The following is an 11,954-nucleotide window of genomic DNA, read 5'->3' on the forward strand; positions in this document are numbered from 1 at the left end:
AACATTTTTCCCTTGTCCAAATAGGCTACATTAGCCTTGAATTTTCAAAATTTACGGGCTTTACAAATAAAGTAATTCTTTCAGAATTAGAAGCAAGTGAAGTAGACACACCAAATTTATCAAAACCCAAACCACACTTGTCAGAATTATGCTTTTGAACATTCAACATATTTTTGAGTTTATCACTAGAGAATTTCTTTAAATGATCGTTCGAATCTTTCAATTTATTCTCAAGTGATTTGTTCTTTTCAACAAGCACAGTATTTTCAGATTTCAATTTATCACAAGCAGCACAAGCATAATTTAATTTGGCAAGCATGTTTTCCTTTTCAAGTTCAATCTCATTGAGTTTCTTAGAATTTTTTTTTTCTTCAATTTTTGCAATTTAATAAGTCGCTCACTATAGGATTTTTATGATTGATTGTTTTTTTTTTTTTATAAGTAATTGCAATTTATTAAAAAGCGCAAAGGGGCGCAACCCTTATACACGGGAAGTATACAAGAGAACCCCTAAAAGGGACGAACAAAGAATAAATTTAAAAAGTCTACATAAGTAAAAACACTCAAACTGTGATGGGGCGCTATCCAAAAATATAATGTATTGAGCAATCGCTTTCGTAGCTCCACCATAGATGTCTCTATATCATCAAACAGTCGAGCATTCTGCTCCCTCCAAATACACCACAGCAAGCACAGAGGAGCTAACCGCCAAGCCTCTTTAGCATGACCACACCCAATCGCCGCCCCTTAACTATTCAACAACTCCAACACCGTTCGTGGCATAACCCACTCAACCCCAAATAAAATAAGAACGTAGCTCCAAAGATCCCGGGTGACCTCGCAGTGAAGCAACAAGTGATCAATAGACTCCCCACTCTTCTTACATAAACAACACCACTCAATTACTATAACATTCCTCTTATGCAAGTTATCATGCGTCAATATTTTGCCCAAAGCAGCTGACCATACGAAGAAAGCCACCCTTGTTGGAGCCTTAACACGCCAAATATTCTTCCAAGGAAAATATGGAACACATGGGCCATATTTCCTAATAAGCTCTTCGTAGAAGGATCTCACCTCAAATACACCTTTTTTAGAGGGATTCCACACTAACCTGTCACCCTCTCCATGTCGAGCCGAAGTGGAGTATAGTCGATCGAAGAAAGAAAAGACCATATCCATCTCCCAATCCTGAATTTGTCGCGTGAAGAGAACATTCCACTGAATTACACCATTATGAACCACCAAATTATCCGCCACCATTGCATCTTTGTTCCTTACTATACTAAAAAGATCTGGAAAGCATTGCTTCAAGGATCTATTCCCACACCACCAATCTTGCCAAAAACTAATATTTGATCCATTCCCCACTTCAAAACGAACAAAGTTGCGAAATTTCTCCCACCCCCTCCTTATATGTTTCCATACACCCACTCCAAAAGAACCCGATACCTCTTTTGAGCACCACCTACCCTTTAAACTCTCAAATTTGGCGTCAATCACCAAACGCCATAAAGCTTCTCTCTCCCTATCATATCTCCACAACCACTTACCGAAGAGTGCTTGATTGAACTGGATGAAATTGTGAACTCCCAGCCCACCGACATGCCTAGTGAATCGTATGGCAGTGTGTTTGTATTTAGAATAGCAATTGATGTATATCAGAATTACAGGATAAGTATTACTTAATCATTATCATAACAATACAAGATAGAAGCTAGTGTTTTATCATGAGTGATCTTCTGTTGACTTTGTGTCTATTTTTCTTATCTTCAACTTTGACATTATCATCAAGTGCGTGAGAGTTATCTAATGTAATACTTATAGAGATTTTTATAAGCCACTTGGCAGTCATCTTCCTCCTCCGACTCATCCTTAGATAATTTGATAAAATGATCATCGCTTCACTCTTGGAGGCTATCGATAGAAGCAGTGAGAGACACATGGGTTCTCACTCTCAATGTGTGTTGCACATGTCTAACTCATCCATATGTCACAGCAGGGGTCAAGGATCTTACTCAGGAAATTAATCTCAATAGGGTGAACCTTGCTTTGATACCAATTGAAAACGCAGAATTTATACCCCAACTCAAAATTATGCAACAGTAAAAAAAAAAATATCAAACCACTATAAAAGCAATAAACCAATCACACATCAACACACCATATTTTTGTTAATGAAGTGGAAACCTTTGAATAACACATTAAAGGTAAAACCACTCCAAGGCTACCAAGCACAGGAAATCGACACTAAGCACAGAATTTGTGGTGCATGCAAAGTACACTTATGACCCTTGTAACGACTTAGACTTTCGTACGTAGACAGACACCCCACTTGCCTCCTACTGTAGCAACTCCAGCTTCTTACTGGACAATTTTTATTCTTGATCTCCTTACCGACCCACCGATAGACTTCATGTTGTTGTTGATGTAAACAACTTCTTGTTTGATCACTCCAAGAGATTGATACTAATCAGCTCATGCCAAAGGTATCTCTTGGCACACAATGAATATTCTAAGCTCTCCGTGTATGAAACCACTCAATATCAGCCTTGCTTAGCTCTACTTAGCTTATAGAAAAATGTGCCTTCATCCATAGAGTTGTGAAAATCAACCATAAAACCTACAATCGGTTTAGGTTTTATATGGCGTTGTTCAGATATTTTAATGAGATGTCCAAACATCCTTATGGTTTCAATCCATAAAATAGCAAGCTGTTCGGACACCATCGAATATCTCAATGGACGAGAACTTTTGTTTCTCAAATTCGTCCGAACATGTGCGAACATCGTAGCAGACAAAACCTTTTGTTGCATGGTTGAACGGGCCAGCAGAGGAAACATTCTATTTGGGCACCGTCTGGACATCAGCAGACGAACCAACAGACGAGGCTTTTTGTCATGTCATCGTCCCGGACATCAGCGAACAAGCCTGAGAATGGAGCTTCATGTACTTGATTTTCTTGAACCTTTTTCAACCCAAATCCTGAATACAAATCTACCCAACCACAAATTTCAAAGGAACTTATTTTGAGCACCGAATAGACTAATATAAATACCTAACCATATTAATCCCACCCTAAATATTACAGTACAAATAGTATTATATTTCAAGTTGTTTTTTCTTTTTTCTTTTTGTTCGTTTCTTAATTTATATAATATTGTATCAAAGTCCCATGAGCTTAACTACACATACTTCATGTGCCACTTCTCGCTTGTATCTGTGTCTGGATCTTTGATGGGTTGTGTGGAGTTTGATCTCTATGTGGTGTCTGTGAGAGGTTTGCAGGCTAAGACAAAAACTTCATTTTCACCTTTGCTCAACAATTGCTCAAGCAAACAATAGGTAGAAACTTTGCTAGAGTCTCGCTCAACGGTTGCTTTAGAGAGAAGCAAACAACAACTTCGCATGATAGTTGCTCAAGCAAGTTTGTAGCAATTTTATAGAGGGTGATTTCAACTTTCGACCTTGGGGTCTTTAGCCCTAGCCCTAGTGATTGTTGAATAGGGAAGCTGGTGCGCGTGTGCGCACATACACACATAGTGAAATACTACGACTACTTTGTGGACGTAGCCCTAGTTTGGGTGAACCACATAAATATGATGTTCCTTGTTCTTGTATGAGTGTTTGTTCTGTGTTATTGTTTTCTTAATTTCTTGTCTCATTTCCGAACAAATTGGTATCAGAGCCTCATTTGGATTTGAGTGGGAGTGATGGCTGCAAAGGATGGAAAGGTCAAGATTGAGAAGTTCAATGGTACAAATTTAGTTTCTAGAAGATGTAGATTGAGTATTATCTTTTTTAGAAAAATCTGTACTTGCCTCTCATAGGAAAAAAACTAGAAGGGACGAAAGATAATGAATGGACACTCCTTGACATACAAGCGTTAAGGGTTATTCGATTGACTATTGCTCACAATGTTGCCTTCAATATTGCAAAGGAGAAGACCACGCCATATCTCATGCATCCCTCTTAAACATGTATGAGTAAAACCTTTTGCCTTGAATAATGTTTGTTTGATGCATAGATTCAATTTGAGGATGGCATAAGGTGCTTTGGTAGCTGATCATATGAACGAGTTTAACACAATCACAACCCAGTTGAACTCTGTAGAAATCGTCGGTGAGTAGTTCATCATGGAATTTGAAACTGAAGTATGATGATGTTCAGACCTAATTTCGAGTGACGAAATTCACAGGAGGGAATTAGGGGAAACATTAGGAACTGGATTAGATCTCAATACCGAGGCTAGCGGGAGAACATATGACAGAAACTCAAATTGAAGTGTCATTGTGATAAACAGATGCTGCATATGCAAGAAGACGAAGGAGTCCATGGACCATCTCCTTCTCCACTGCGATGTGGTTTCTGCCTTGTGGTACACTTTCTTTTCAGTCGCTTTGGGTTGTCTTGGGTTATGCCACAACGGATTATCGATCTACTTGCTTGTTGGTGGTCTTCGGGCCAGTTGAGGAGTGCTACGGTGGAGAAAATGGCGCCCACTTGCCTCTTTTGGTGCTTATGGAGGGAAAGAAACAACTGAACCTTTGAGGACGTGGAGAAGATCCCTAAGGAACTTTTATCCTCCTTTCACACTCTGTATCTTTGGACTACGGCTTATGCGTTCCCATTATCTATTAGCTTTCTTGACTTCCTTACTCGTTTATCTAGTTAGGCGTTTCCTTCTGTATATTCCCAGTGTACTAAGGGGTGCCTCATGCTTTTAATGAGATTGACTTATTACTTATCAAAAAAATTCTTCAAAGAGAAGCAAGTCAAAATCTGGAGCTTGCTGGAACTATGGTAAGAATGGGCATTGGAAGGAGGATTGTTGATCAGTGCTAAAGAAGAAGAATGAAAAGGGTGAGCAAGAATCAGTAAATGTCATGACGACAGATGAGATTCAAGATGCTCTAATTTTAAGTGGTTTGTCCTATAGAATCGTGGATTCTAGACTATGGGACATTTTTTCATTTTACCCACATCAGAAAATCGTGGAGAACTATGTTAACGGTGATTTTGGGAAGGTTTATCTAGTGAGAAAGAACCCTTGAACCCAATGGGCAAGGGCGATGTTCGAGTTCGATTGCCGAATAGAGCTACATGGAAGATCCGGAGTGTCAGACATGTTCTTGGACTGAAGAGAAACTTGATAAGGAAGGGCATGCAATGACTTTTGTGGGTGGTTTCTAGAAAATCACAAAAGGAGCTATGGTTCTATCTCGTGGAAGCAAGACATGCACTCTCTGTATGACGAAAAGCACCAAGAAAGCTGTAGCAGCTGTTGATGAAGGTGGAGATTCAAGTCTATATGATTGTGGGCTTGGGCATATAAGCGTAAAGGGGATGAAGGTACTTCTGTCTAAGGGTAAACTATCAGGTGTGAAATCAATTGATCTTGGCTTGGGTGAGGATTGTATCTCCAAGAAACAGAAGATGTCAATTTTTCCAAGGCCGACATAATGCCCAAGGCAGAAAAATTAGAGCTGGTTCATACATATGTGTGGGGGCTTAGTCCAGTTTCATCTCTTGGAGGTTCATCGGACTATGCTACCTTCATTAGTGACTCGACCAGGAAGATATGAGTTTATTTATTGGAAAATAAATATGATGTCTTTGATACTTTTAAAAAGTGGAAGGCTAAGGTCAAGAATGAGACATGGTTGAAAGTAAAGTATTTGAGGTTTGACAATGGAGGGGAGTATGTGGATAATAGGTTCAAAGAATTCTGTGTTAATAGAATCAAAATGGAAAAGACTATTCCAGTGCCGCCGCAACATAATAGTGTTGCAGAACGGATGAACATAACTCTTAATGAGGGTGCCCGAAGCATGAGGATACATGCTAGATTGTCCAAGATGTTTTGGGCTGATGCAGTTAACATGTTGCATACCTAATTAACTGTGTACAATTTGTTCCTTTGGATGGACGAATACCAGAGGAGACTTGGAGTGGAAAGTAGGCAAGTCTTTTCACATTTGAGAGTGTTTGGTTGTGTGTCATATGTGCATATAGACTTTGATGCTGGAAGTAAACTTGATCCAAAGTCAAAGAAATGCACTTTTATTAGGTATGGCAATGGTGAGTTTGGTGATCAATTTCAGGATGATGAAAATGAAAAATCATTCGAAGCAAAAATGTCATATTCAATGAAAAGGTGATATGTATGAGGAGAATTCTACATAAGATGTTGAAAATCATGAGTATTGTTAGGGAGATTATCACTCCCAAACATCAAATGAGCACAAGTAAGCCCATATCAGAATTTTGGGACTAGTCTATTCGACCGACCGAGAAGGCCCATTAGGATAACCGATTCGAGAAAGGCCATCCGATTATCATGCTATGTCCGAGTATCATGGAGACCATGGACTCCGTTAAATTTGGGATTCAAGTCCCGGATTCTCAGCATCCCCTTGTGGAGCCAAGCCGAGAGGCATGCAAAGGAGGTTAGGGATCCCAAAAGATCCGTAATCCCGAGATAGTCTCACCCTCAACTGTGGATCCCAAAAAACCGTGATCCTCAGAGCCATCTAACCGCATCAGTACATCTATAAATACAGAAAAACCCCAGGTATCAAAGAAGGATATATGTTTATTCTCTGAAATTATATTGAATACTCTCTGAAATCGCTTACTGATTTAGACATTGGAGTGGGATTGTCGGCATCCCCCGGCCCAGTTATTTTATTTTACAGAGTAAGGAAGAACAAGACAAATCACAAAGTGACGCGTCACCATACCCAAAAACTGCATCAACAAGTATATTTAATTAGAAGATATTCTTGGGAGTGATGTACAAAATAAAGTTTAGAACAATCCAGAAAGTGCGGTTTCCCCCAGTGGAGCCTGGCACACCTAGTATTGAGCTTAGACGATCCTCCATCTCCAGAATTAGTAGCTACACAGTGGTATTCTCCTTCCTTGTATTATTTATTACTATCTAATAGTGGGGGCCCTGAATGTTATAATGAAGCACTTATGTCGAATCAAACATGGGAGCTGACTGAGTTACTACAAGGTAAAAACGTTTTACATAACAAGTGGGTTTACAGGATCAAAGAAGAACAAGATGACAATAAGCTGTACAAAGCTAGATTGGTTCTGAAGGGTTTTCAACGAAAGGAAGGTGCATGAATTATAATGATTTTCCGATACCTTTAACTACAATGAGATTTGCTCTCTAGTTGTGAAGTTAACTACAATAAGATTGGTCTTTGGAATTATGGCTATAGAGGATTTGCATCTTGAGCAGTTAATTGTAAAAATTGCTTTCCTTTGTGGTGATTTGGAGGAAGATATTTACATGAAGCAAACACATGGATTTGAAGTACCGGGCAAGGAAGGATTGGTATGTAACCTAAAAAAGAGCTTGTATCGTTTGAAACAAGCCCCAAGACAATGGTTCAAGAAGTTTGATGATTTCATGTGTAATAGTGGTTTCACAAGATGCCAGGCAAATCTTACTTTTATACTGAGAAGTTTGATAACAGTTACATTATTCTACCCTTGTATGTGGACGATATGTTGATTGCAACGTCAAGCATTTAGGAGATCAATAATTTAAAGAAGCAGTTGTCAAGATGGTTTGCAATAAAGGATATGGGTGTTGCGAAACAGATTCTTGGGGTGAAAATTATTAGAGATAGACAGTGGCTGGTATATATTCTGAAGTTCTCACAAGATCAGGAGTATGTTAAAAAGGTCCTAAGTAGATAAGGGAGTGTTATCACTTGAGAAGATATGTGGAAGCCAAAATCCAGCTGACATGTTAATCAAGGGTATTACAACCGAGTAGCTGAGGCTTTGTTCAGCTTCAATTCGTCTTTGAGCTTCAGAATAGAGAGATTTGTTGCATTGCTGGTTATGTTTTGGAGATTTGTGGAGTTTGGTATTGTGGTGAGATCAGTCTCCAAGTAGGAGATTGATGGGTTATGTGGGGCCTTGGGGTCTGTAGCCCTAGCTCTACTGATTGTTGAATAAGGCAGCCCATATATGATCTATATTTATTTACATACACATTGTTGTAAACTACAAAAAAGTCTATGGGCTTGTTTGGTAAGTAATTGGGTCGTAGAATATTTCATATTTGTGTGTTGTGTAGTAAAAAGTGATTGATGTGATATAAAATTTGGGAATGTTTTATAGAAAAATGAAAAAGTTTTGTTTTGTATTGAATTTTTTTATTTGAATAATAATAAAAAATGATTGATGTGATATAAAAGTGTAAAAAAGTTAGAATGTTTTTGATTTGATATTTTTGAAAGAAGTGAAAAAAAATAAGGGGGGAATGACAATGGGTTGCCAAACTAGCCCATATATAATCTGTTTTCTTTCATCGTCATAGTAAAAGCATTGATGTAACTCTGTGGACGTGACTTTAGTTTGGATGAACCGCATGAATTTGGTGGTCCTTGTTCTTGTGTGTGTTTGTTCCTTGTGTTCTTGCTTTCTTTCTACTGTTTCGTTTCTTAACAATCTTGACCTTTTCTTTGCCCACTAATGGCACCATCTGGCTATTGATGACACCATCAACATTAAAAGCTACTGACCTGCTTTTCAGTAAATTCTCAGACACAAACGACACTGTATGTGCTCTTACGTAACACCGAAAGTCTTCTGCTCTCAATCACACAAACCCACCTGACGACGCCAAATAGCTTTTTCTTTGGTATCCAAATGTCTAAAAAGTAAGAAAACAAGTTTGGAATTCTGGTCGTGATACCCCAGACTGTTGTATTGATTGTATACTTATATACGATTACATGGTAAGATAACAAAGATATTTGAGTTTGAAATATACAGGAGAGAATGAGAGAATCTGCTGTACAGATAAAGCCACTGTAAATACATGAGAAACCATAAACTTCAATTTGTTAAGGACTCCCTTTTATGATTGTATCTGCTGCCTGGAGTCTATCTTTATTGGTTGACACTTGAATTATACATGTGTGTGATTGTTGGACATCATCTTCAATAGCTGCTGCCTTATCTATTTCAAACGAATTATTTGCCCGGCCTCTTCAATAGCTGATGTCTCATCAGCCATATCTGCTGCATTATCGGCAATGATATTGTGATTATAGTTAACATAAAATGGGCTCAAAGGTTGCGTATTTACCAGCTTGTGAATTCGCTGCCATGAAAATAGGTTCATGTATTCATCCCATCCGATTCGACCAGTTTGACAATTATAATTGTTGTCATTAAAGTTGAGAGTAATGCTATTTAGTAGACTATTGTGCAACTGTCATACAACTTGATGATGTGGTAATAAAAATCAGTCATTGAATCAATATATATTGTTCGATTAATTTTGTTGATAATGCAGCATCTTTTTTCAAATAGACTGATTATGTTGTCCGTATGAATTGGCATGCATCTCAGGTGATTGGAGTCTGTTTTGTTATAGTCGAAGCCAGTTTTTATTACATAGTCATTAATTTTGGAGGCCAAACAATTTTTGACTGCTGATCCTAATTTGTATCAGCAAAAAGTAGAATAGGCACTGATTACAGTTATGGGTTTATTCTTCAGCATGCCGGAGACCATAGATCGCTACCGAAGGCATACAAAGGACACTCAGACCAACAAACAATCGGTTGAGCAAAACATGCAGGTCGTACCATTTTTCTTAAATTGTTTGGGAAGGAAATGAACATTCAGAACATGCAGCATCTTGAAAGAGAAATATTTGAACTGAAAAAAAACCATTTGAGCTGATATCTTCTTACTTTCGTTGGTTGAGATATGCATGTAACTAGTCGTTTTCTCTCTCAACAAAATCATTTTAGCTGGCCATGTCTTCCTTATATCTGTTTATCTTGCTTTTAAGATGATATTGGCAGCCCCAAATGCCTTCAAGCTCAGAAATGTTGCACCATAAAAGCAACAAGCGAACATGCGTCACCTTTGACAAGGCCGGCTAATAGGCTAGGCAAATTAGGCAATTGCCTAAGGCCCTAAATAGTGATGGTATAATTAAATTTCTTTTTTAAAAAAAAATAAATAAATTAAAGTCCCAATTATGACAAAAAAAAGTTAGTCAATGCTCTTTAATTAAGGCCCAAATTATGGTAAAAAATAATATTATGACAAAAAGTTAATCAGTGTTCATTAATTAAAGCTTCAATTACTGTAAAAAATAAATACAAATAATTGAATTCCAGTATATTAAGAAGGAAAAGAAAGAAAAATAGAATGTTACATTAATTGTACCCTTAAAACAGTTACTAAACTTATAATTTTATGAACTTAAAACTAAGACTAAGTTGTCCATTAAAATAATTTTTAGAATGAAGTAAATTAAATTCTACATAAAAAGAACTATATGTAGTTCAACACAAAATATGACGTCTATTGAAATTAAATGTCTCCTAACAAAGATGAATTTTGCAAGTCATTCGAAAAAATTAAATATTTAAATATAAAAAAGGCCCCACCTAAATTTGTCCCCTTAGGCCTCAAAATCAATTGAGCCGGCCTGACCTTTGATATGCCATGAGCTACAATTTCTTCTCCTGTGACGTCTATGATTATGATCTACTATTATATAGAACTGTCCTTTGAGAGAATATGAGATAGTTGACATTGCCTGTGAACATGTTTATTACCATGCTTTTTGTTTTTGTTTGTTTAAAAAATTTGCAAGTTTTATAGGATTGATACAATACATTAACCTGTATTTTTCACCAAGAAGATTCCAGATTTTCTTTCCTTTTTGTGCTCACTATCTCTAGGTGCTTGTCACACTGCTTTTGTTGAACTCGACTTTATTTGCAATGGCAGCATTTGAAGCATGAAGCGGCAAACATGATGAAGAAGATTGAGCTTCTTGAAGTTTCAAAACGGTTCCTAGCTGGCCTAGTTTAAATTTTTTTGTACCGTTGACATATTGTATGAATTCATTGAAGTTTTATGAACCTTAAATTTTGATTGCCCTCAGGAGACTCTTGGGAGAAGGTTTGGGATCATGCTCCATCGAAGAACTACAGGAGATTGAACAACAGTTAGAGGGGAGCGTCAGCAAAATTAGAGCAAGAAAGGTTAATTTTAAAAGCCATCAAAATTGAGTTTTCATAAATTTTATGAAATAAATGCTTAATCTTGGTCTATACTTTCAGACTCAGGTTTTCAAGGAACAAATTGAGCAATTGAAAGAAAAGGTAAACTGTTTGATTGATTCATATGTTGGCCTAAATATGATTTTGTTCTTGGTTCTTTCCTCAAGTTCTCAGTTCTCAAATTGAGCACCACAAGATTTTTCTCAACACAATGCTTCATTATTTAATTTCTTATATGCCTTATTTTCTAATTAAAATTCAGGAGAAAGCCCTAGAAGCTGAAAACACAAGGCTCTGTGAGAAGGTATACTTTACTAATTTTTACTACGAGTACTATTATCATTATTGTTGTTGTTCTTAAATTGAACTTCTCACGCTTTTTGGAGACTCTGCCGCATATGCTCCATGAGGTAAGGAAGACAAATAATATACAAGCTGAGATCTTAGAGCATCCCCAATGGCTTAGCCGTTTTACATTTTTAGCTAAAATAGCTAATGAAAAGCTCAAAAAGTAATTCCATCAGCTTATCTAAAAGCAAATGCAAAATCCGTTCATGTGGCGTGACACTGTACACTTACTCGTCTCTCTCTCTCTCTCTCTTTAACATTTTTTTCTTCCTCTTCTTATTTCTCACTTCCGGCGTTCTTGAAAGAGATCCGGTGGAGGACCACGTGCCGGTGGAGGTTCACGAGGAGGCACCACCGGCTGAAGGCCACGGGTTTCATGGCGATTTGCAGGTCGATGATTGTAGGTGGATTTGCGATTTGAATGTCAGATGATGGCAGGTCGATTTGCAGGAACACGTCTTATTTTCGTGTGAATTGGGTTGCAATGGTTTTCAGTGGGATGGATTTTGCATTAGCCGAATGACCATTCCATTGTAATTTCTT

The 11,954-nt window shown here is 37.6% G+C and overlaps 1 protein-coding gene across 3 annotated transcripts in view; it reads left to right on the top strand.

Annotated features, from left to right (window-relative positions):
• LOC133862481 (MADS-box protein SOC1) overlaps window positions 1-11,954 on the top strand; it is a 30,140-nt gene that overhangs the window by 17,390 nt on the left and 796 nt on the right. For all 3 annotated transcript variants that reach the window (XM_062298316.1, XM_062298315.1, XM_062298314.1), the window contains 5 exons: window positions 9,538-9,619; window positions 10,789-10,850; window positions 10,946-11,045; window positions 11,124-11,165; window positions 11,326-11,367. In XM_062298316.1, coding sequence (XP_062154300.1) covers window positions 9,538-9,619; window positions 10,789-10,850; window positions 10,946-11,045; window positions 11,124-11,165; window positions 11,326-11,367 — 328 coding nt within the window. The remainder of the gene's footprint in view (window positions 1-9,537; window positions 9,620-10,788; window positions 10,851-10,945; window positions 11,046-11,123; window positions 11,166-11,325; window positions 11,368-11,954) is intronic.

The sequence above is a fragment of the Alnus glutinosa genome, chromosome 3 (genome assembly GCF_958979055.1).
Source record: "Alnus glutinosa chromosome 3, dhAlnGlut1.1, whole genome shotgun sequence".
Classification (NCBI taxonomy): Eukaryota; Viridiplantae; Streptophyta; class Magnoliopsida; order Fagales; family Betulaceae; genus Alnus; species Alnus glutinosa.